The sequence below is a fragment of the Vicugna pacos genome, chromosome 16 (genome assembly GCF_048564905.1).
Source record: "Vicugna pacos chromosome 16, VicPac4, whole genome shotgun sequence".
Classification (NCBI taxonomy): domain Eukaryota; kingdom Metazoa; phylum Chordata; class Mammalia; order Artiodactyla; family Camelidae; genus Vicugna; species Vicugna pacos.
The window spans coordinates 40,569,816-40,591,201 of NC_133002.1; the positions used below are offsets into that span (position 1 = coordinate 40,569,816).

General features: G+C 36.2%; 1 protein-coding gene across 3 annotated transcripts in view; it reads right to left on the minus strand.

Moving 5' to 3' along the window:
- The window catches only part of NF1 (neurofibromin 1), a 219,296-nt gene that overhangs the window by 2,734 nt on the left and 195,176 nt on the right, over window positions 1–21,386 (minus strand). For 2 of the 3 annotated variants that reach the window (XM_072938963.1, XM_072938962.1), the window contains 9 exons: window positions 20,404–20,539; window positions 19,002–19,159; window positions 15,788–15,910; window positions 15,257–15,387; window positions 14,993–15,093; window positions 13,772–13,914; window positions 13,357–13,403; window positions 11,809–12,025; window positions 214–937 (listed from right to left, as the gene is read on the minus strand). In XM_072938963.1, the coding sequence (XP_072795064.1) occupies window positions 795–937; window positions 11,809–12,025; window positions 13,357–13,403; window positions 13,772–13,914; window positions 14,993–15,093; window positions 15,257–15,387; window positions 15,788–15,910; window positions 19,002–19,159; window positions 20,404–20,539 (1,199 nt within the window). In that variant the 3' untranslated portion in view covers window positions 214–794. Of the gene's footprint in view, window positions 1–213; window positions 938–11,808; window positions 12,026–13,356; window positions 13,404–13,771; window positions 13,915–14,992; window positions 15,094–15,256; window positions 15,388–15,787; window positions 15,911–19,001; window positions 19,160–20,403; window positions 20,540–21,386 lie in introns of those variants that run through there. The other variant, XR_012059675.1, reaches the window with a different exon arrangement.

Here is a 21,386-nt window from a genome sequence, read left to right on the forward strand (position 1 = left end):
AAGATAATCAACTGGAGAAAAATATAAACTAGTTTGGATGACTGAGTTTGGATAAGGCCTCAGAACTCATCGCTTTTAATTCGGTAATGTTAAGATATATGTGGTTACATTTATTTTCCTGTAATTATTGCTAATACTCAAGTGTTAGTATTTCTTAAGAACCCACTACAAAATACTAAATACCTCCAACCCCCCCACCCCCGCCCTCAAAGTACCTTGCCTGTGGCTTTATGGTGTGAAGTCACTGAGGCTTGACCTCTGTGGTTCCTTCAGTTTTGTTAAGGTTAAAAAAAAAAAAAAGTCCACAGCTAAAAGTCAGATTAAACATACTGGGGTTATAATATTATTTCTCCCATAGACTTCTATCTTGAAAAGTGTGTAAATAAGACTAACACTTTACTTTGTATGATGAAGAAGGGGAAAACATAGAAGGCAGAGCTCTGTGCAAATGGCTTTCATAGCTGGCACTGCAGTAGTAGCAGTATTCAAGAATTCATCCTCTCTCACAATTGGGATGTTCTCAGTTCAAGTGTCCTGACCTCCCACTTTCTCTGCAGTTGTTCTGAACACTTGCTTACATCAGACACACCAAAAGTAGAAGGAAAAAAAAGTTAAAGAAAAAAAGCAGCATTAAATTTAGGCAATGCTTCCAAGAGCTGAGCATCTGGCGACACGGCAGACTGGACGGGCTGGTTATAAAGCATGGAGTGCGGCATCACAGCACGGTGGTGAGGGGTCACTAGTGAGGAGCCCGTGTAAGTTAAGTCTGTTTGAAAAAGGAAAGAAAGAAAGCTTCACACGATCTTCTTAATGCTATTACGTTTGAAACTGCCAGCGCTTCTTTGCTTCTGCACCTGGCTTGCGGATCCATGGCGAGTTCGTCCACTGTTACAGTGGCCAGTGGTGGGGGAGAGTTCAACGTTCTCCTTGTCGATTCCTGGAGAGAAACAGAGCAGCCAGTCATCCCTCCTCCTCTGGTGTTAAGCTCCAGGACTGAATCTCATGATTTGTATTCGAGAGACAACCTGGTATATTGTTTTTGCATTATTTCATTTCAATAGTCAATTGCTAGAATGTTTACAAACACTGTCACGCAGAAAACCTCACACTTTGTTAAGCAAAATTTGCTATCACAGCAGAAAAACAGCATAAGGAGAAAAAAAAACAAAAACAAAAACAAAAAAACCAAACAGAAGTTGCAAGGAAAAGCTAGAGGCAGGCAGGCTTGAGCTGAATGAAAGGCTAGCAGCCACCAAGGAAGACGGCTTCCTTCAAATCATACCAGAAACTTCCAGCAGAGGTCAGCTTCTAGCCACATATCCTTACTGGTGTTTATACACCGAGTATATTCTGTAGTTGCAGAAGGTACAGAAATTCATCATTTCAAAGAAAGGTAGATGCTTTTTATTTTTTAAAATAATAGTGCCTATCCCAAAGGAACTCAAATATTTACTGAGAAAATAATACATCACCAAGGTCATTATAGTATCTTTCCTTTGACCTTCTTTTCAACTCTGGCAAGTCATTTTTTTTGTTGTTCTGCACCTCAAATAGATGCCATTTATTTCTCTCATAGAGGAGATTAAACCTCCCCCAACTGGGCCCTACAATGTATTTTATAAATAATCTAATTAGTATCTTCATTAAAGAAACCAGAAGCAAACACAAGGTATTTTTTACTCATCAGATTAGAAAAGATGACAAATTAGACAGGTAACAGAACAGTGGTTACCTCTAGGGAAGCAGTGACTGGAAAAGGGTATAAGGATAGTTTCTCGGGGTGTTGGTAATGTTTCTTGACCTGGAGGCTGGATTTTTAAGTATGTTTTCTTCTTAAAAGTTCAATAGGTTGTAAACTTATGATCTGTGTGCTTTTCTGTCTCTTACACTTCAATGAAACTTACTAAAATAATCAGACCGATTATACCCACCTTTGGCATAACTATTGCTAGGAAAGCAAAAAGCATTTTAGAAATTTGTGTCAAAATGTTAAGCACTGGTTGATAGTCACTGATACAGAAAGATGATCATAATTTTGGAGTAAGGGGGGAAAAAATCCACATACAGGAAAAAAAAAAAAAAGCCTGGGAAAACATTTGCCAAAATATGTTATCTCTGGATGGTGTGATTTCAGGTAATTTTTACTCTGTTCTTATCTGAACCATTTGAATTTTAAAATACACGTTACATTGGAGAATGGAAAAATTTCTATTTTTGGACAACAATAATACTTCAAGTCAAAAAGTACTTATGTTATTGAAAATGTACACAGACCCATGCATCTATTTGTTGGTTCAAGGAAAGGAAATGGATTTGTGATGACCTCTTTCTAGGGGCCACACATCCTTCATTTGGATTCAGCCTTGAATTCAGTTCAGAGTATGAGACATCCACAGGCACACAGCCTGATGTACACAGGTTCTGTAGAGGTTCCTCTTGAACTTATCAAAGGACCATGGGCATATGAAAAAGTGCACTGGGCTGAGGCTGCGAGTGCAGGGCTACAAAGGTCAGCAGTACCTCCCCAGGGGCCAAGCAGAGGCAACCTGCATCTCGAATCTGTTCTAATCGCATCCTATGGGTAGAAAGATGAACAAAAGAAAACACATGGCCATGTTCACAGAACTTTTCTCTGGGTAACAGATTCCTGGATGATTTTTATTCTGTTCTGCATATTTATTTGCATCTTCTCCAGAGCTCTTTAAAAAAGAAACAAAAAAACTGAAAGACTGCTCATCATCACTTGAATGCAACTTGAAACCTGTGATATGTTTTTGTGCAGCTCTTTCAATTGCCTCACGTATCTCCACAAAATGCAACCCATATTTTTTTCATCTCTATTCCCTTCGTGATGCATTCTTCTGTCTCCTGCCGGAACTACTTTCTCCCTCCCTTCTTTCTCCCTGCTTCGATATGGCATTTCTATTTTGCCTATACTATCAAAACTTGTGTATACATCATATTTTCTCTACTAGAATAAAAGCACCTGAAAGAGCAAAGATCATTTATTCATTTTTGTTTTCCTATAAGATCTAGTTGATGTCTTTTTAAACAAATATTGATTGAACCGAATGCTTCCTTTTTTAAATGTAATTCAGAACCAAAAAGCATGCACTGCTTATCTGAAGTGGGGTAGCGAGGTATTTTTACAGAAAAAGACAAAAAAAAATTTTTTATCTTCTTCTGTCTGAAATCATCATAAACTTATCCGTGTATTTAGGACGTTCCATTTCCTTAAATTTGCATGTGGCCTACAAGTTCAAGTCCAGTAGTTCCTTATCTGGGGTCATTTCCTTAATAGGAAATAAGACTCAGGCAAAACTAGGACTTTAAAGATAAGGGTTTGAAATAAGCAGGAGATGGGCATCAGGAAGGACACAGAGTGGGTGACACTGGAGGGAGGGACAGCGGCCCTCTGCCAGCAGTCTGCCACCCTGGGGCTCTTTCCTGTGTGCCCACCTTTGGCGCAGCCTTGCTACTGCTAGACTGTGCTCACTGAGGGGGAAGCAGTCAACACACTGCAAGGTGGCAATCCAGCTTAAGTCTTATGAATTTAAATTATATAAATTACAATCACATAGAGTAAGTCACTAGCGTGAAAGTTTCTTCAAAGAAATACTAAGAATATTCCATTTTCTGTTTTGTTAATAAGCAAATCACCTTCAGACCTCTAAATAGACATTTAAAAGCCTTATTTATCACTTATTAAATGTGAAAGGTAAAAGCAAGCAATAAAGTTTTACACATACTACGACCTCAACTACATAAAGAAACTGGAAAGGAGATACATTAAAATGCTAATAAACAGTGTGAGTCTCCAGAGGGATTATGGGCAAGATTTTTTTCTTTTATTTTTCTGAATTTTCTAATTTTTTCCCTAACAAGCATGCATTCCTTTTAATTAAAAATTAAATTAAGTATCACTGACCTAGGACTGCCACTCATAACCCAAAGCTTCAATGCTATGTGAGAGGCTAATGGCCCAGTTTTACTCTCAAATTCAATCATCTCAATTCATTTCGTGTGTGTGTGTTCTTCCTACGTAGTGACCCAACCTGTAAGTGTTGATTCCTAAGCTCAACTGCACAGCAAAGATGTTTTACCTTAAGGATGTAAGGAGAAGCTGACATTAAAATCTTGAAGGTTTTTTAAAAAATCAGTGTTAAAAAGCATTAAGATCAAAATATAGCACCTTGAAAAAGTCAAATTAGTATCAAACAAAACGATCCCAGTATCCTGGCTTCTAAGCAGAATTCTTACTTTTGAGAATTTTGGCAGCATTCTTCTTTTTAACCCTCTGAAATTAAATCAAAACCTCTCTGGAAGCTGGTGAAGGATTTGGTCTCAACAGTCTATAGGAAAAACTCTCAGATCACCAGCCGGACTGCCCAAATGGAGACAGAGCCATCCTGCTTTGTGGTACATACTACATCTAAATTAGTGAGCAGACCTTGCTGTTGCACTCCTGTTCATCAAGGCCCCTCAGAGGCTGTGCATCCTGGTCTCTCCTATGCCCCTAAGCACTGGTTTTCCCTTCTGACTTTCAGTGGGCACAAAAGCAAAAATCCATGAGGTGATAGAAACCCAGAGGGCATCACCCAAATGAAATAAAGGTAAAAACCACTGTGGTCCTGACTTGCTAGTTTAAATTCCCTTAGATATATATACTGTAGTTAAAGATGCGGCCAATTACTAACATGCAGGCCAGAAGAAGCTGGAAATTCTCCATAGCATTGTATTAACAAGCTCTGTGCTTCAATGAATTGTGGTGGTTCCAGATAAAGATAAAATTCTAAATAAAAAGCTGTTATTGGCCAAAATTCAGTGAATTGACTAAGTGGAAAAAAAGTTATCAGATTACATTATAGTTAGGTAACTTAAAACATGTATCAGTTATATGTCTATCTCCTTTGCTCAAACATGAGTTCCTTGAAGGCAGGTATCAGGGTTTATTTTGACAACTCAGGATATAGTTCCAGCCTGACAAATAATAAAACACTTAAAATACTTAATCTTAAAAAAAACAGTCACCTATTTTTTAAACACCAAAATGATTTCCCAAACTGGAACCTAATATTTTCATGAAATAACAAAAGGATCAAATCCCTTTTAGTTCTTGAGAAGCTGAGGAAAAACAGGTTAGGTGATCTGTGACAAGTTATACAACAAAAATGAAAGACTAATAATAACCCAAGTCTCCCACCACCCGCAACAGGGCGCTAGCAGGTTCCCTGCGCTGGTTAGTTTATCATGTATAGAACATGGCAAACCTGTCAGAAAACTCTCATTGCGTCTATAGAAGACAAAGCTGAAGGCTCATTTGTTATACGTATAATGAGGCCCGTCAGAAGACCCAAGTTCAAGTCTGGTTGGATCAGAACTCTTATTTGGTTTCAGTTCTTAATCTGGCAATTAAAAATCATGTGCCTATTTTGAAAGACTATTAGAAGAATCAGACAAGCTATGTGAAGACATTTTGCAGATAGATAAGATAATTACTACACAAACGAAGATGCTCCTAATATCTGAAATAAAAAAGAGCAAGTGAAGCACTGAAAGGAGTTTTAGAATAAATGCACAGGACTTGAATTTTATACTAGAATTTGTAAAATCACTGATGTTAATGTAAATAAACACAAAATACAACAAGTTTTCTTAGGAGAAAAAATAACCATAGCTTGCTTGTAAGCTACTGTAAATACACTGATGGAAATGTGTTAAATATATACTTAGAAATATTTGTATTTTGAACTCGATATACAAAAGAGTATAAGAATTTTTTAAATATTTGTAACAGATTTTCCTCAATTGCTAACACTTCTTTTTCTCTACAGGTTGACAGCCAGCTTTAATTTCTAAGGAAACACCATGGTTGGCTTTGTATTTGGGGAAAATAAATATTTCCTAAGCTAAACACTCTTCCTCAACCACATACCCTCCTTTCTCTATTAACTCTCCTTGGAGTTTCTTGTTAACCTGCCTGTGTTAGGCCAGGGCCAGGACTGCATATTCAGTTTTCACGGGGAGCAAAAGCAGCTCTTTCACTGAGACAAGACTCAGCCCTGCAGTGCCCGTAAACAACCAGACCTTAGAGTAGTGGCCTTACAAGTTCTTCAGGTGCCTGAGGCAGACTGTGCTTACAGGGGCTGGTGAATGAAGTCTCATGCCATGTGCCCAGGATGAGCGCGGGGTAAGCAGTATTTCGTGCAAAGATGACAAAAGTAAAGAGTACCTTGATGAGGGAACAGCTGCATGAAAACTGCTGATTTAGAGCAAGGTAGAGAAGCTTCACAGACACAGAATGGAAGAAAAAACAAAAGTGAGTGATGTCCATAAGACTTTTTAAGGGTGTAATAGATTAGCTACTGGAATAATTATTATTTTCCTTCGTTTTCAGGAGGCTTCTGGCTTTCATTATTAAACTCTGATCATTAATCTCCTAAATATTACAATCTGTAAATAAATGGTAGAACTTACCATTTTATAGATAGATGGATTTTTTACCACCTTTATTAGAATTAAGAATTTTAGTTTAAATCAAGAATTAAACTAAAAAATGAGATGGAAAATTAGCAGAAATTACACCAAGCAATTTCTCAGTTTAAAATTATTTTTCTCCCTAAAATATAGGGTAATAACAAAGAAAAAGAAGAAAAAATAAATCAGGAATATACCAAATAAAGGTCTGGGATACCATGAGCAGTCACCTAAAATATTAAAATTATTTCTGAGATTTCAAGTAGTCTCAAAATAGAGGCCTCTAAGTTTCTTCTAAGAGGGAGACATTCTAAACCTGGTAAACACAGCAGGAGTGTGATTAAGTATCCCCTTTGGAGAAATGACTTTGACGAACCAGCCCTTTCTGCACACAGCTGTCAGCACTATTGTTTTAGGAATTCTTATAATTTCTAGCTGATCTACCCAGCTTCCTGGGAGAGAGGTCTGCACTACAGAAGCAAAGTAACTGAATAACTGACAGGCCCGGACAGAACCACAAAATAAAGCAGAAGAAGTGAATTTAAAGTTCAACTCGACAGGTCTTTGCTTTAAAAAAATTCATACTCTAATAGTAAGTTAAAATAATTTGATCAAGAAAATTAAAGTGTTTTTTTCTAGTGAAAAAACATTTAAAATAGATCAAAGTCTTGTTTTTGTTAAAAAAATCATAACACACACCTCATGTATTTTTGAGATAAAAAATATATTGTAAAACTTTTGCCATCATTATTACCTGATTTTTCCAAACAGATGTCCCTTTGAACTATCAGAATACTTTATAGTACAAGGTACAACGTAAGTACAAAAGAGGTCCAAAGAGTTACCTGTGAATACTTAGCCACTCTTACTGTTCTCAAGTCTATCTGAGGGCAGGTCTCATGTCCCACTAGCCCCGTGTTCCTTTGGGTCCATTGTTTACTTAGATATAGTAAACAATGAAAATCTGGGATAATTTGGGATAAAATCTGGTATTTTGGTTACCTTCTACAACTGTAGTATTAATCTTGTACTTAAAAATCAAAGAATCTGTGTACACATAGAATTTTTTAAACAACACAACTCAGAAACAATTTTAGTTGAAATGCAATACTGAGATCCATAGACAAAAACTGTCAAGTCTCTGGTGACCAGGGTCTCTCTCATCTTTAAATGCTCCAGAGTGCCTAGTGCACACCTACAAAATAGGTATTTGAATGTTTACTGAATTAAATTACAGTGTAAGACATATGAGAAGGTCTGGGTAGAGTATAAATTAAATTTTAATACATTGGAAATGAACCTATTTAATTTCTTTTTAATGAGTACTAAGTCCATATAATTCCAACTGAATTTTTATTTCTAGTATACTTGCTCTTTAATATCTAAAGAGGATGCAGGAAGACTGCATTTGAAATGCATACTTGAAATGGTTATAAAGCATTCACATGGTTTTTTAACAAGGCTTTTTTGCTCACCTTGTAAGAGAACCACTCATGGCTTGGCCTTAAGCAAGAGAAAGTCCCATATATAGCATTTTTAGTAGATGGGTTTTATTTTCTACTTCTAATCCAGGTTCTTCAATTCACGTCCAGCTCAGCTACACTGGGCCTAAGAATGGATTGCAGTATCAAATCTGAAATAGTCTTATATATCACAGAATAAATGTTATGGGTTTTCTTCAAGGTTCTCATAGTGGCATTTGGGAAAATCTGAAGAGGCAAAGTTTTATGTCTACTTGGCTAAAAGGGCCACAACACACTTTCATATGCAATGAACTCTTGAGTACAGTCCACTGGTTCCACTGATACCAAGTTCAAGTTCTATTAGGAGTGGAGACAGAAGACAGTCATTTAGGTGTTTTTTAAATGTGGACTTATAAAGCAATCCTCCTTGCACTAAGGGGACAGGTAAGTGGGCTATGGTCATCTGTCAAGAAGGACACATTTTCAGAAACAATTATTTTATGTAAGTGACCACCACTTTCTCAAAAGCTGGTCACTGATGAATTATCACCAAAATTTACTTAAGTAATGTTTAATGCTTGATGGGGACAGGGAGGGAGTTCGTGAATTCCTTATCTAGCTAATCTGACAGCAGAGACTACTGGAGATCAAACAGAAGATCCAGCTTAGTGGCCGATCCTGCTTAGCACCAAAGATCTAGAAAACAAAGACTTACACTGACAGGGAAAGTTTGCAGCAAAGGGTTGAGCTGTGTGCAAGTCAGGAACTTTTGCTCTCTCACATAAAGCAACAGAGCTTTCACCTGCTTAAAATTCAGTAGACTGGCACAGGTGGATGTTGGGGAATTTGACGGCCACACTTACGCTCCATTTCAGGGAGTGACACAGGGCTTCTTTAAATACTTCTGCTTAGGACTTGGCTGACGGGAGTGGAGGCAGGGAAATATTCTGGTTTCTATACAACTAAATAGCCAAGTTGAAATGCTGGAGTGAGTTAGGAATCTGGATAAGAGTCATCATTTCTTTTAACCCTTTGATATCAGCAAACTCAGCTCCATAAAGAATTGAGGAGATAAGGATGTAAGATTACAAGGTGCTTAAGATACAAAGGAGCGTATCTAGTCACAAAGTATTAACTCTTATAAGATGTATTCTGTAAGAGCAAATGACAAAAACACAATAATTAGGTAGCTAAATAAATCAGGATCCTTTCATGGAGATGAGCCTGCAATTTAAGGATACAAATGAGCTTCATAGGAGAGTAAAGTTACCATTGAAAAGACAAACCCTTTCTCTAATAACATGTACTAAAATAATCTGGCAAACCAAAGACACAGTTTACAATTTAGAGACAGGAAATGCTGAACATCATTATTCTACTTAATTTTATTACGTTTGAGAATAGTCAGAGGTTTCCAGTGTGTTAATAATCTATTCATGTAGCCATCTCTGGAGAACTACTGGAGGTGGCAATATTGGTTTAAAACTGCAACCAAAACCATACATGCTATTCTTTGATTTTTATAAACAATTCTAAATAAGAGGTTGCAGAGCAGGACTATTTTTCTAAGCAAATGATATGGCTAATTTCCAACCAACACAGTACATAAGCAGTTAATCCACTAGCAGAAGAACTTGTAGTGGTGCCTTTAGTCTTAACTGGGTTATTTTATTGTCTCCATTGGTGGGCAAAGATGGGCAGAAATCCCCCTGACAATTAGTCTGGGTGAAAAAGAAAAAGTCAATTTAAGAACAACTAATCATTCTGACAGGTTTAACATCATTTTAGTAACCCAAAAGGCAAAAGGTTGGTCAAAATGAATCAAACATTAAAAACAAGAGGATCAATATAGATAGAGTCTACAAATTTTCTAACTGTGATCAACTTTCATGGCTGACTAACCAAGACAACAGAGAGCTACAGAAGAAAAGGAGTGGTGGACTTAAGGTAAGGGAGACGGAGGCAATGAGACGGAACTAAATAAACAAATCAATGGGAGAAAAAGGGAAAAGCAGGGGAAGGGAAGGAAGAAAGATGATAGATACTGATGGCAATGAAATTGGTAGAAAGAGCATTGGCCTTGGTTCTAGGTAAGAACTGTGTAATAAAGCAATTAACTTAGCTCTTCTAAACCAGAGTCTCCCCGCTTCACACAGAACATTGTGAACCTAGAACTAAATTACCTCTATTGTTCCCTCGAACTCCAAAAAGCTAAGATTTTATGGTGGGGTTGGTGGTGAAGAGGGAAAGAATTCAGTGGTTGCAATATCCAGAAGAAAGTAAACTTAAAGTCTGCCTTGGCTTTAACAGCCGAAATGCCGATAATGAGGTAAGATCACAGGCGCACTTCAGTGCAGTGCTGCTCAACTCCAGTGTGCGTGAGAATCACCTGGGTGTCTATTAAAACACAGACTGCTGGCTGGGCCGCACTCTTGGAACTTCTTGTGCAGGAGGTCTGTGGTGGGGCACCAACATTTACACTTCTAACAAGCTCTCAAGTGATGCTGCTGCTGCTAGGCTGGGACTACACTTGGAGAAACACTATTCTGGGGAATAAGTGACAGAGGGCAAATAAACATGGCTATATGTGGAAAAAAGGCTGGCCAGATATCTCTTATTTCTTAGGGAGAAAAAGAACCTGACTGGGTGCGGTAAGGTGACTGATAAATAAATGCTGGATCAAGAAATTTGTTTCCTCTGCTGATCAAAGCTTTGTTGTTGACCAACGATTAACAGACAAATATAGTTACTTAATAAATAGTTTATAATATAAATTGCATATTACATTTGCCAAGTTCTTCAGAAACTTCAAAATTATGTATGTTTAAATATTCATGCAAAATCAGGATTATAAACTGGGAATTCTATTTATGAATCCTGAACGTCACAAAATAGTTATAATACATCATTTAACTTTTTAAAAGAAAATCCATGTTAACACTTAATTACATTTAGTAACTTTTCCTAATAGAATCAGGTGTTTTATAAGTTAACTCTTCAGATAATGGAACTTTAAACACAAACCTTTTAAAATCATTTTAGAAGATATCTTTCTGAATGGAAAACGTGACCGCAAGTGAAGCTTTCCTTCATTACTAACATCATATAACACACACAATGGCATCAGTTCTGTAATGAACTGAGTACCACCTCCTGGGCTGACGAGAGTTTATGTGAGGCCAGCTGCTTTGACACTGAATGAGTCCAGTGTTCTGTAGGTTTGCCATTTCTGCCATCTGGTTTATCTCGGCCACACCTGAGCTATTAGCTATTATTTCTCAGAGAACTCACCTGTTAGCTGCAGGTTGAATTGGTATACCTTCCCCACTTGGACCTAAGAGTGACTCCAGAGTAAGGAATATGCTTATGGGCTTTAAGATGTTATATTCTTGAGGTGGCTTTTTTTTGTTTGTTGGTTTATTTACTCTTAGATTTTCAGGCTGTTGCTGGCAGCAGGGAAGTGGGGCACTACTATACTTTGTGCATTTTTTTGGATAAAGTTTGCTGTATCAGAGACACAGAAGAACTAGGGCAAAGTTAGTGCATCTAGTAAGGGAATTATAATTCTGTTCACTTACAGGGTAACAATGTACCTTAGGTTACTTTTCCTGCCTAAACTAAAAACTTATCAACCTTGGAACACTATGTGTATATGTTCTAAACATTTCACTATCTTCTGTATAACTATTTGAAAGTAGAAAACTTTACAGAAACCAAAATTCAAGTCATCTACAAGGTAAAGAAGAAATAAGATGAATCTCATGATAAAAAAGGAGCAAAATCTGGTATAAATTGATAACAAGGGAATTCCTAATGTTGGTATAGTAATATTATTGCTCAAATTCATATAAAGATTACATTTACTGACCTGGGGAATGCTGGGAAGTTGCAAGTGAGGTCATGGAATTAGAAAGGTTAAGGTTAGCAGTAATACTAAGCTGGCTCTGCACTGCAGGAGGATAAGGAGATGTGGGTGTCAGGAGGGACTCCTCACTGGTTTCTTCATCAATTCCAGGCAAATACGTGTCAATCAAGGCATCAAGAAACTTAACAATAAGCTCAGCATAGTCAGGGATTTGTGTTTGCTGTAATGGAAAATAGGAAATTATTTTAGCTCCATTCTTTTTTTTTTTTCTTTTTTTAAAATCCCCTTTGAAGCCAACAAAGATTAATTCAATTGTAGCTTTGGGCTTAATTTACTATTTTTCTTCCTTTGTACTAAAGATCATTTAAAAAGGGGTGGAATAATATTTATAGACTACTACGGGACTTACAACTGGGAATTTTATTCAGCTTACACTTACAGCTTCCAGATGAACCTGCAATTACTGAAAGCCATACACAGACAAAGAGAACTAATCCTGAGACAATCCAATCATCAGGAATGATGTCTAGTCAATTTTCCAAAACAGAGAAAACAAGCAGAGCATCATTCCAGCTGCCATTTATAGAGATTCAACTATCTAAACACTGAAGGGCTCAGAGGGCTACTGGAAATCAAACTACAAAAATTCTTACATGATACACTTATTTCTGTGACTTCAGGCCCATTTTTTTTTAAATGACAGCCTTTGCATATCAAGAGACATTCAGTAATAATTAAACAAATCAAAATACTCAATTATTAAAATTAGAACTAAGTTAACACAATTCATATTGATTTAGCACCCACGTATCTACAACACTGCACTAGGGGGAAGAAATAGAAGTCCTGCCTTCAAGGAACCTCAATCAATTTGGAGAGAGACCACACACAGAGGGAATAATTAAATACACATTTATGTAGCACTACATCAACTAATGCCAATCCAAAAACAAGCTGAACAGAGCAAATGAGGATATATTCAGGGAAGAATGGATCTAATACAACAGGTTGAAAGGAAAAATGTTTCCATGAGTTAATTTTTTTGATTATGTAATTTTTAAAAATTGACGCTTAAAGAGACATACAACATTATATTAATTTCAGGTCATGAGGGAGATTTTAACCAAACAAAATGCTCCTTCCTAATCACAAGATACCTAAAAGTGTGTCATTAAGATCATCAATTACATGAGGGACTGAGGGCAGAAAAGTTTACAGAGGTTTATCAAACCTTTCTGAAAGGTCAAGCATAAATTGAGTTGAATTTTTTTAAACTTTTTTTTATTGAGTTATAGTTATTTTACAAAGTTGCATCAAATTCCAGTGTAGGGCACAATTCGAATTTTTTTTTTTTGTAAAAACTAATATATAAACATATTAAAGGTGCTGCCTCTTGGAAAGAATCTTGTGGTAGAAAACTTTTAATAAAAATAACTTATGTGTTTATTGTGAATCATTCTGGTTTCCAGGATATTGTATGTTCTTACAGCAGGCACACTAATACAAATAAAAACTTTCATTTTGTCAATAGAGAAAAATATATTTTCTTACCTTTGAAAAGGGTCCTGCAAATCGCCACAGGCCATTAAAACCAAAACCTGCAACAAATCAAATGTTACCCTTAAAACAAGCATGACACTCTTTTAATCTTAACAGAAATTAAATAAGTTATATAGTTGATGATATACAAAACCTACATGTACAGTGAAAACATTTTTTTTAAGAATGAGTGTCAAAGTAGACTAAAACTCACTGAAAACATACTCAGTATAAAAGCATATTTTAGTTAAAAAGTTGTCAATCAGTTATTGTGCTGAACACGTATTTAAGAGAGTCAGAAAACGGCATGGAAAGAGAGAGGTATGAACAAGCCTATTCCTTGTAAGGAATTCTTCAGCTGTGCATTCTTTAACAGCACACATGTTTCAAGTTCATCAGCCATCCTCCTCCCGGTACACTTATTTACTTTGCAGGTAAGACGTCTGGTATTGTGGTGGGGATTCTTCATGGTACACCACACTCTGCACAATTCCATGGATCGGATTTAACAAATTCGGATCTTGGCACAATGACAAGAGGGTGTTGATCTTAGAGTCCAACAAATTGTGCCTAAAAAATAAAAGTCAACAGAGAAACATTTTAAAGGAAAATTAAATGAATATATTTACTGGAAAACACACTATATATTCCATAGAACAATGTGATAAAAATGAAGGGAGATGAGTGCTTTTTCAAATTTTCTCTAATGAATTTGCGTGTGTTAGCTTTTTTGATTTGTCTTTCGTTTTGTGTATAGTCATCAGGGAAAATACGGTAAAAACCACCACCTAGCACTGTCCTATACTCATGTTTAACTATACATGGTGACTGCTCAAGACCAGGTTGGCTTCTGTCTGCCACTCAGCATGCTTTAGGACCATCTCTTTCTGCTGATTATTGATATGTACCCAGGAGTTAAAACTAAATTTAATATTAATCAGTGTTTAATAAATGCTAAATCAGATTGAATTAGCAAGGTTAGACCAAGAGAAAAACTAGTTTGGAGGGGGTGGAATATATGATCCAATTCAAACATGGGGAAATTAGCTACTTCCAACTCAGCTACACTCTACTAATAAAAATAACTAACAGCCAACTATATAAAATTCTGAAATTTTTAAGTGAGATTAAACAAAAATAAGGAAATAATGATAATACACAGAAGGCCTAGATCAGGAATAGAATTTCCAAAGTTTCTTTAGGTTATTTAGATTTGAACATTCTGAGGCCGGTATTATTTCGGCCCTTAAGAAAGAGTAAAATTCACCTCCCAAAGAAGAGATCAATTTTGTTTTCACTCAGCTGTGGGTAAAAACAAAACCTCTACTGAAAAAGAAACCAGAACTGCTGATTTAAATACAGCAGTCTTAACAGTTTTCTCCTAAGTGAGGAAATGAAAAATACCTACCACAACGAACAACATAAGAAAATCGCAAGATAAAAAATGGTTTTTTTGGTATTCAACAGGCCAAAACTAGTCTTAGATCCCATTAAACCCACTGTCTCTAAGCTAAAATCAGTATCACACTACCGCACAGTCCCCTCTCCACAACCAGTGAGCACTAGTGGGTGATATTTTTCCTTAGCTTTCATAAAGCATTTGACTTCAAGACAGACACAAAAGTTAAACACAAGTGGAGATACTTACACAACAGGAAAAACTTTTGGGAAAACAACACTGGCTTCTGCTAAGTATTCATAAAGAATTCGCTGATCAAACTCATCTGTGGTATATTTCACCAGAGTAGCCTGCAAAAAAGTAAACAAAAACCATTTTATTTTGTGACTAAATTGTTATCTGTTTTGGCGAAAAGCAGACGATGGCCTTCCTTTCATATTTTTAATATTTAGGGGCTTTTTAAGAGTAGATTGGACCAAAAAAAAAAATCCTACAAAAAGTGGAAAGCCTTACCAGAACAGTAAGAAGAAGTGCTTGGATTTTTGGATCAGTAAGTACTTCTTCGTCTAAGAGAACATTTGATTCAGACACTGAAACTTTACGTAAATGTGGGTGTTGTTGTGATGAGGAAATCCTTTGAGTTTCTGCAGTAAGATATGGATTAACACAATCAGCTGTATTAATTGAATTTAACATGCTAGATACTACTTCACCTAACATATTTTAATGTCACTTTTTAAAATGCAACAGCTTTTTAAAGACACTTAAAATAGCAACATAAACATCATACAAATTACTATGCACCTATACAAACGTCCTGGTTAGCTGTCTATAATGGCGTATATCACATGTATGATTTTTCTACACAGGTTTCAGGATACCTGTCATTGTAAGGACTGCATAGCTTATCTTTTGAAAAAGAGCAAATGTTTCTGTATTTCATCCTAATGATTCTAAAAAATGACTGGAAAGCAAATATGGCTTCAATGTACTCCCCAATCTTACTTTCAATGATCTAGATTAATTATTAACTTTGTTTCTCACCCATTTCATAATCAGTTTCTGCTACTCTCCTCATTTTGGGGGGTGTTGTGATCCCTGATTCCATTTCTTGCCTTTTAGGAGCCTTTGTGTCTGATATCAAGTGATCAAAACTTTTCCTTGTTCCTATAAACAAAAGTTACAGAATATGGAAGTTCATTAACCACAGTGTCTGTGAATAGTAATATACTAAAAAGAAAATGTTTGGGCATAAAGTGTTTAAGTTTTCACTTAAGGACCCAAAGAAAGCTCAGACATATCCCTAGGGCAGAGTTCCTGTCCTCTCCCTTTTTCTTCATCTTCTCAAGGCATTTTGGTCACACAGCTGTTCTGCTGGATGGGCTTACAGGTCCAAATTAAATTGAGATTACATTCACTACACTGGAGGTAAACCAAACTCCACCAACAGGTACAATATTTGATAATAAATGCAGAGATATGTGCTGTTCAGGAGCAAAGATCAATTATGTCTGAACTGCCTTTTTTCAATTTAAGGCATTCTGCTGGTGCCAAGACTGAGTTATTAACATAAGGAGAATTTCCAAAAGTAGGCAAAATCAGAGTTTCATTTTAATTCTTCAGGCTTTGAAGAAAGGATCTGCATGCCTGAAAGTACTAAAAATAGATACACTGGGAGATGCTTCAAAAATAGCGAGCAGTACCATCTCCCATTTGGCTCTGAGTTTCTCCAATCATGTGTTACACTAATGTTAAATATCTTTCTCTTGTTTAAAGTAAAAGTATTGAAATTGGGTTATTTGGAACTTAGATATTTCTGTTATTTGTATTCCAAGGGCTTCTCTCATTCTTCTTGGTACAGCTCTAGGAACATATTTGGAATACTTTTGACAGTACCATTTTTTTTAGAAGCCAGAACTGAAACCAATATAATTACATCTGACAGTTGAACACTTGAGAAACTTAATGTTCTATTAACCTCAAGTTTTAAAACAAATAAATATTCACAACAGTCATACATATCAAGGTCAGATAATTTAACAGCACAAAAGGATCTAGTCAAAGCTCTTCATTTCATGTACCTGTAAACTGAGGAAGCCATGAGCAGTTAGGTGATTAGCCTGAAGTTGCATGGCTGGGGATCCAGATAAAATAGATAAAATAAAAATAAAACCAGACTTAAAATACCAAATTTCCTAATAACCAATTTGTGCTTTCCATCCTGTGTGAGATCAGGATAGCACTCTCTACATTTAGCTTTTCTATCTTTTTCACTCTTCTTTTCTGCTTTACTCTCTGCACTCTCCTGGGAGACCTCCTTCCACTCCCATAGCTTCTATGAGCTCATCAATTCTCAATGTGCCACTTGTCCACTTCTCTCTTCCCGAACTCCAAAATGTATGTTTTCATTTATCTCTTAAATATATACTCCTAGAATCCTGAAGGGAATCTCAAATATAATATCAACCAACCTACATTTATCTTGTGTTACATATGTATCACATGCATATTACATAATATATGTATTAGTCCTGATCTCGGGGAACGGAGTCACTATCCATCCAGTGTTTGAAGCTAGAAACTTTTGACATCCTTCACAGCCTTGTCCCTCCCAACCTGGCCCAACAGTCCAGCACTAAGTCCCAAACTTGATTCCTTTTCTCCATTCTCCCATTGCTCTTGCCTTAGTGCAGGCCTACACCACTTTTCACTTGGACTGCTGTATCAGTCTCTTAAACAGTTCCCCTGCCAAAAGCTCTTCCTATTTCTACACATTGTAGCGAAAAACCTTTCCTAAAAATAAAATTTTGTAATGTCCCCCTCCTACTTAAAGATCCCTGCTGGATACATGATAAGGCTAAATCTCTTTACATGGAACAAAGTCTCTCATAATCTAGTTCCAATCCTTCTCTAGCTTCATTTCCTACCCAATTATTTTTTCTGACTTTTCTTTATTCATGCTATTCCCCTTCTCTTGAATGCATGCCTTCCTTACTGTATGTCTACCTGGCAAGTATGTATTAAATCTTTAAGACCCAGTTCAAATGTTACCTCCTCTCTGTAGCTTTTCCTAATTTTCCCAGATTCTCAGTTTCCCCTCATCAAGACATATGACTTAAATGGCACCTGGGGATGCTGTTGCAATTGTCTGATTGTAAGTCTTAGCCACCAAACTCAGCTCCTTCAGGGCAAAGACTGTAACTTTTTCATCTAGCACATGGGTTGAATGAATCCAACGTTGCATTTTCTCTGAAGTTAGTTTTTCATTTATAACTTCCTTGGCATGAAAATCCAGAATTACAAAACATAAAGTAACCAGGAAACTCCTAGAAGATTATTTACGGCAAAGTATAAAAAGAAAAGAACTCAAACAAAAGGTTAACAGTCCTGTGTGACCAGTAACAGTGATTAACATGTGTGGTTTCAACTTCTCTCATGGTTTACTGCAGGTTATTTTATACTTCATTGTTTGTTCACTGATTTCCTTATGAACACAAAAATTTTCCCAGTATCTAAAGATACTTAAAAATATACTTCCCAGGATAATTGAAACCTACTGAGCCATTCATAGTGTTGGTCACTGATATATGAATTCCAGTAACAATGCAAACTTTAGCCAGTTGTGTAAGAGCACCTTTGCATTCACTCTGCAGTGAGGTGGGATCAGTGGGCTCTCTCATTATCTACTTTCAGTTTTTGAAAACGGAAAGCATCTCACAGCATTTTAGGTGTATTTCTCTTTGACAAATGTTGACATAACTGAACAATTTTAACTTCCAAGAATCATATTTTTTATAGTAAAAAAATACAGTAATTTAAAAACCTTACCTTTTTGTCTTTTTAAAGAAAAGATGGCAAATAGTATTATTACAGCTTCATAGTATATTGATGTACTGTGCTCTCAGATTTTGGGAAATATACTGTTAAAGGCCCTGCATCTGAATGGTGCAAGACCCTTCCTTTCTTGTATCTAATATCTCTCTTACTCCCTGCTGCCTGGCCAAGGCAGAATAAAACAAGGAGAGCCACAGTATTGAATCTAAGAATCCCCAAAACACTGTTTCAACTTCCCATGCTCATTCCTCTATCTTAACTGATCTATCAAACTCTCTAATATTTGGCATAAAAAACTTTGTTGTATCAGAAATAAGAAATTTTGATAATCTTGAACAGCTTCAAATAATTTTCCAAGAGTGAAAGTATCTGACCATTTTAAAAAATAATTCTAAAAAATTCTACATAATTTAGATAAACTAACCAAGCAACTTCTTCGTGTTGGCTTGAGAAGGCTGCCCCATGTCCAAGCTCATGGATTTCCGGGCTCGGGGACTGGTCTGGCCTGCAGTTGGATAGGCGGCGGCAAGGTACCCTTCAGAACCTTTGGGAGAGGACCATGGCTGATTCTCCTTTAGTGTCCTGAGAGATTGAAACAATTGAGAAGAATTAATAAACATGATGACAGATACAACCATTGTTTTCCCTTCCAACTGGCTGTAGTATTTCCCCAAAACAGCAATCATTTAATTTTAAAACTGCACTCGAAAGCACTTTAGGGTACAAACTGCTAATTTATCCCCAGGAAGTATCCACTTTTCTGCCATGACATCTTATACATAGTAGATACTCAACAGAATTGTACTGCACTGATTTTTTAATCAGGGAAAATCAAGTCTAAATAGGCGATTGTATTCTCACAGTTTAAAAACCAAGAGGAACATAGACAAACTCACTTTCTCCTTTCCATAAGAAAAGGGCATATCTCAAAGAAATATAATCAGAGGAATGACTGAAGAATAAGGAAACTAAAAACCAAGTATGCTGGAAAGCTTTTGCACACACTGTTAATATCTCAGTTGGAAATTGTTGAGGGCTTTTTAATCATGAAGTGGGATATTGATAAACTGATACAAGATTATTTTCCTATGTTCAATACTGTAACTAAAACTTAAAGATACCTTTGTTTAATTGAAAATATAAAAAAACTCCAAATGATGCCATTTTCCTGAAATTTCTCCATGTTATAGTGAAACGTATATTACCCAAAGCCATGTACAACAGTGGATATAATTTGATTATCTTGTCTAAATCCATACTATGGAAACTTTTTAATAACTTAAGTGTGATATGAGTAAATACAATAAATACGTTGGTATGCATATCTTTTTTTCTTTACAACGCAAACTGCCTTTATTTATTTATTTATATTTCAATTAATTTTTTTTTATTGAGTTATAGTCAGTTTACAATGTTGTGTCCATTTCTGGTGGACGGTATATATATCTTTTTATAAATCTGTATAGTTTAGTTTTCTGTCATTAAGCATGTAATGTTTATATTTCATGTTAGGTTTCCCTAGGCCTTTTCCTGCAATCTGATACTTTCACAATCAGCTCTTCATTATTCAACTGATTTGAGCTTAAAAAGAGATAAACTAATGTTAACTAATTAGCACAATTAGATTAGAAAAAGAACTTTCCTACTATTAACCCATATAAAATACTGTATGTTTATACAATGAGCTTTGCTTTACAGTCTTCCTAGATTATCCCTAGATTTCCCTCTATATTACGTCCTGGATTCCTCTGATTCTTGCCTTTATTAGCACAGAAAATTGAAACCTCATTGTAATTATGTAATTGTGGGGGGAGAAGCCCGCTTACCTATAGCTAGGGTCGCCATGGTGAATGGGATATGTATCCATAGAAACATTTTCCATTGAAATATCAGTAAGAAGAAGAGACTTTCTATGTTTTAGGCTACAGCGACTTCGAACCTCCTCAGACACTGTGAGTAAAGCTAAAAAAAGAAAAAGAAGGAAGATTAAAACATTTAATAAATCATAAGTGTGACTTAAAAGAGGATACACTTCTCACAAGCTCCTAAAGAGAATAACAGCTGTTAAATGTGCATGTAAAGAGCCTTGGAAGAGTATGAAGTTTAAGGATATAAAACACTTAGGACAGACTTGTTTATCATATTAGGTTTACAGTCTGTTTTGAAAGATTGTATGTAAACATGAAAGGTACAAAGAGATTTAAACAGTACGTTCTATTTGTCAAGTGCTTTAATGTACATTTGAACCCAACAAACACTAAAGGTAGGCAGAGCAGGACTATGAGGCCCATTTCCTGGATAAGGAAAAACACTCTGAAATATTAAATGACTTGCCCAAGGTTAAATGATTCAAACAAAAAAGTTGCCACAAACTAAAGTCTGCTAAACTGGGAGTCAGCACTTTCCATCAACAACTATGTTAACAAACTGTGTTATATGCGTAAGTGCTAAGTGTTGCTGAGTGGAGAAACACAGGTACTGGCAAAAGCAAATAGAGACGGTATAATGGAATGATGGGGACGGGCAGACAGTCTAGGTAAAACAAATGACATCAAGAATGAATATGAAAGAGGCAGAAAGGCACTTCTAGGAGATGGCAAATGGATTAGCTTAAAATAGCCCATCCATTTGGAGAGCTAATAAAAAATGAGGCCTATGAAATTTAGAGAAAGAGGACAGAATCAGGAGGGCTGTTTAACAGCCCAGAGTGCTAGGCTGAGACGTTCAGATTTTGACAGACAGTAGGGAACTACATAGTGTCTTGAACCAAAGGTGACTAAGGGAATATATTTCATATTTAAACGCAAAT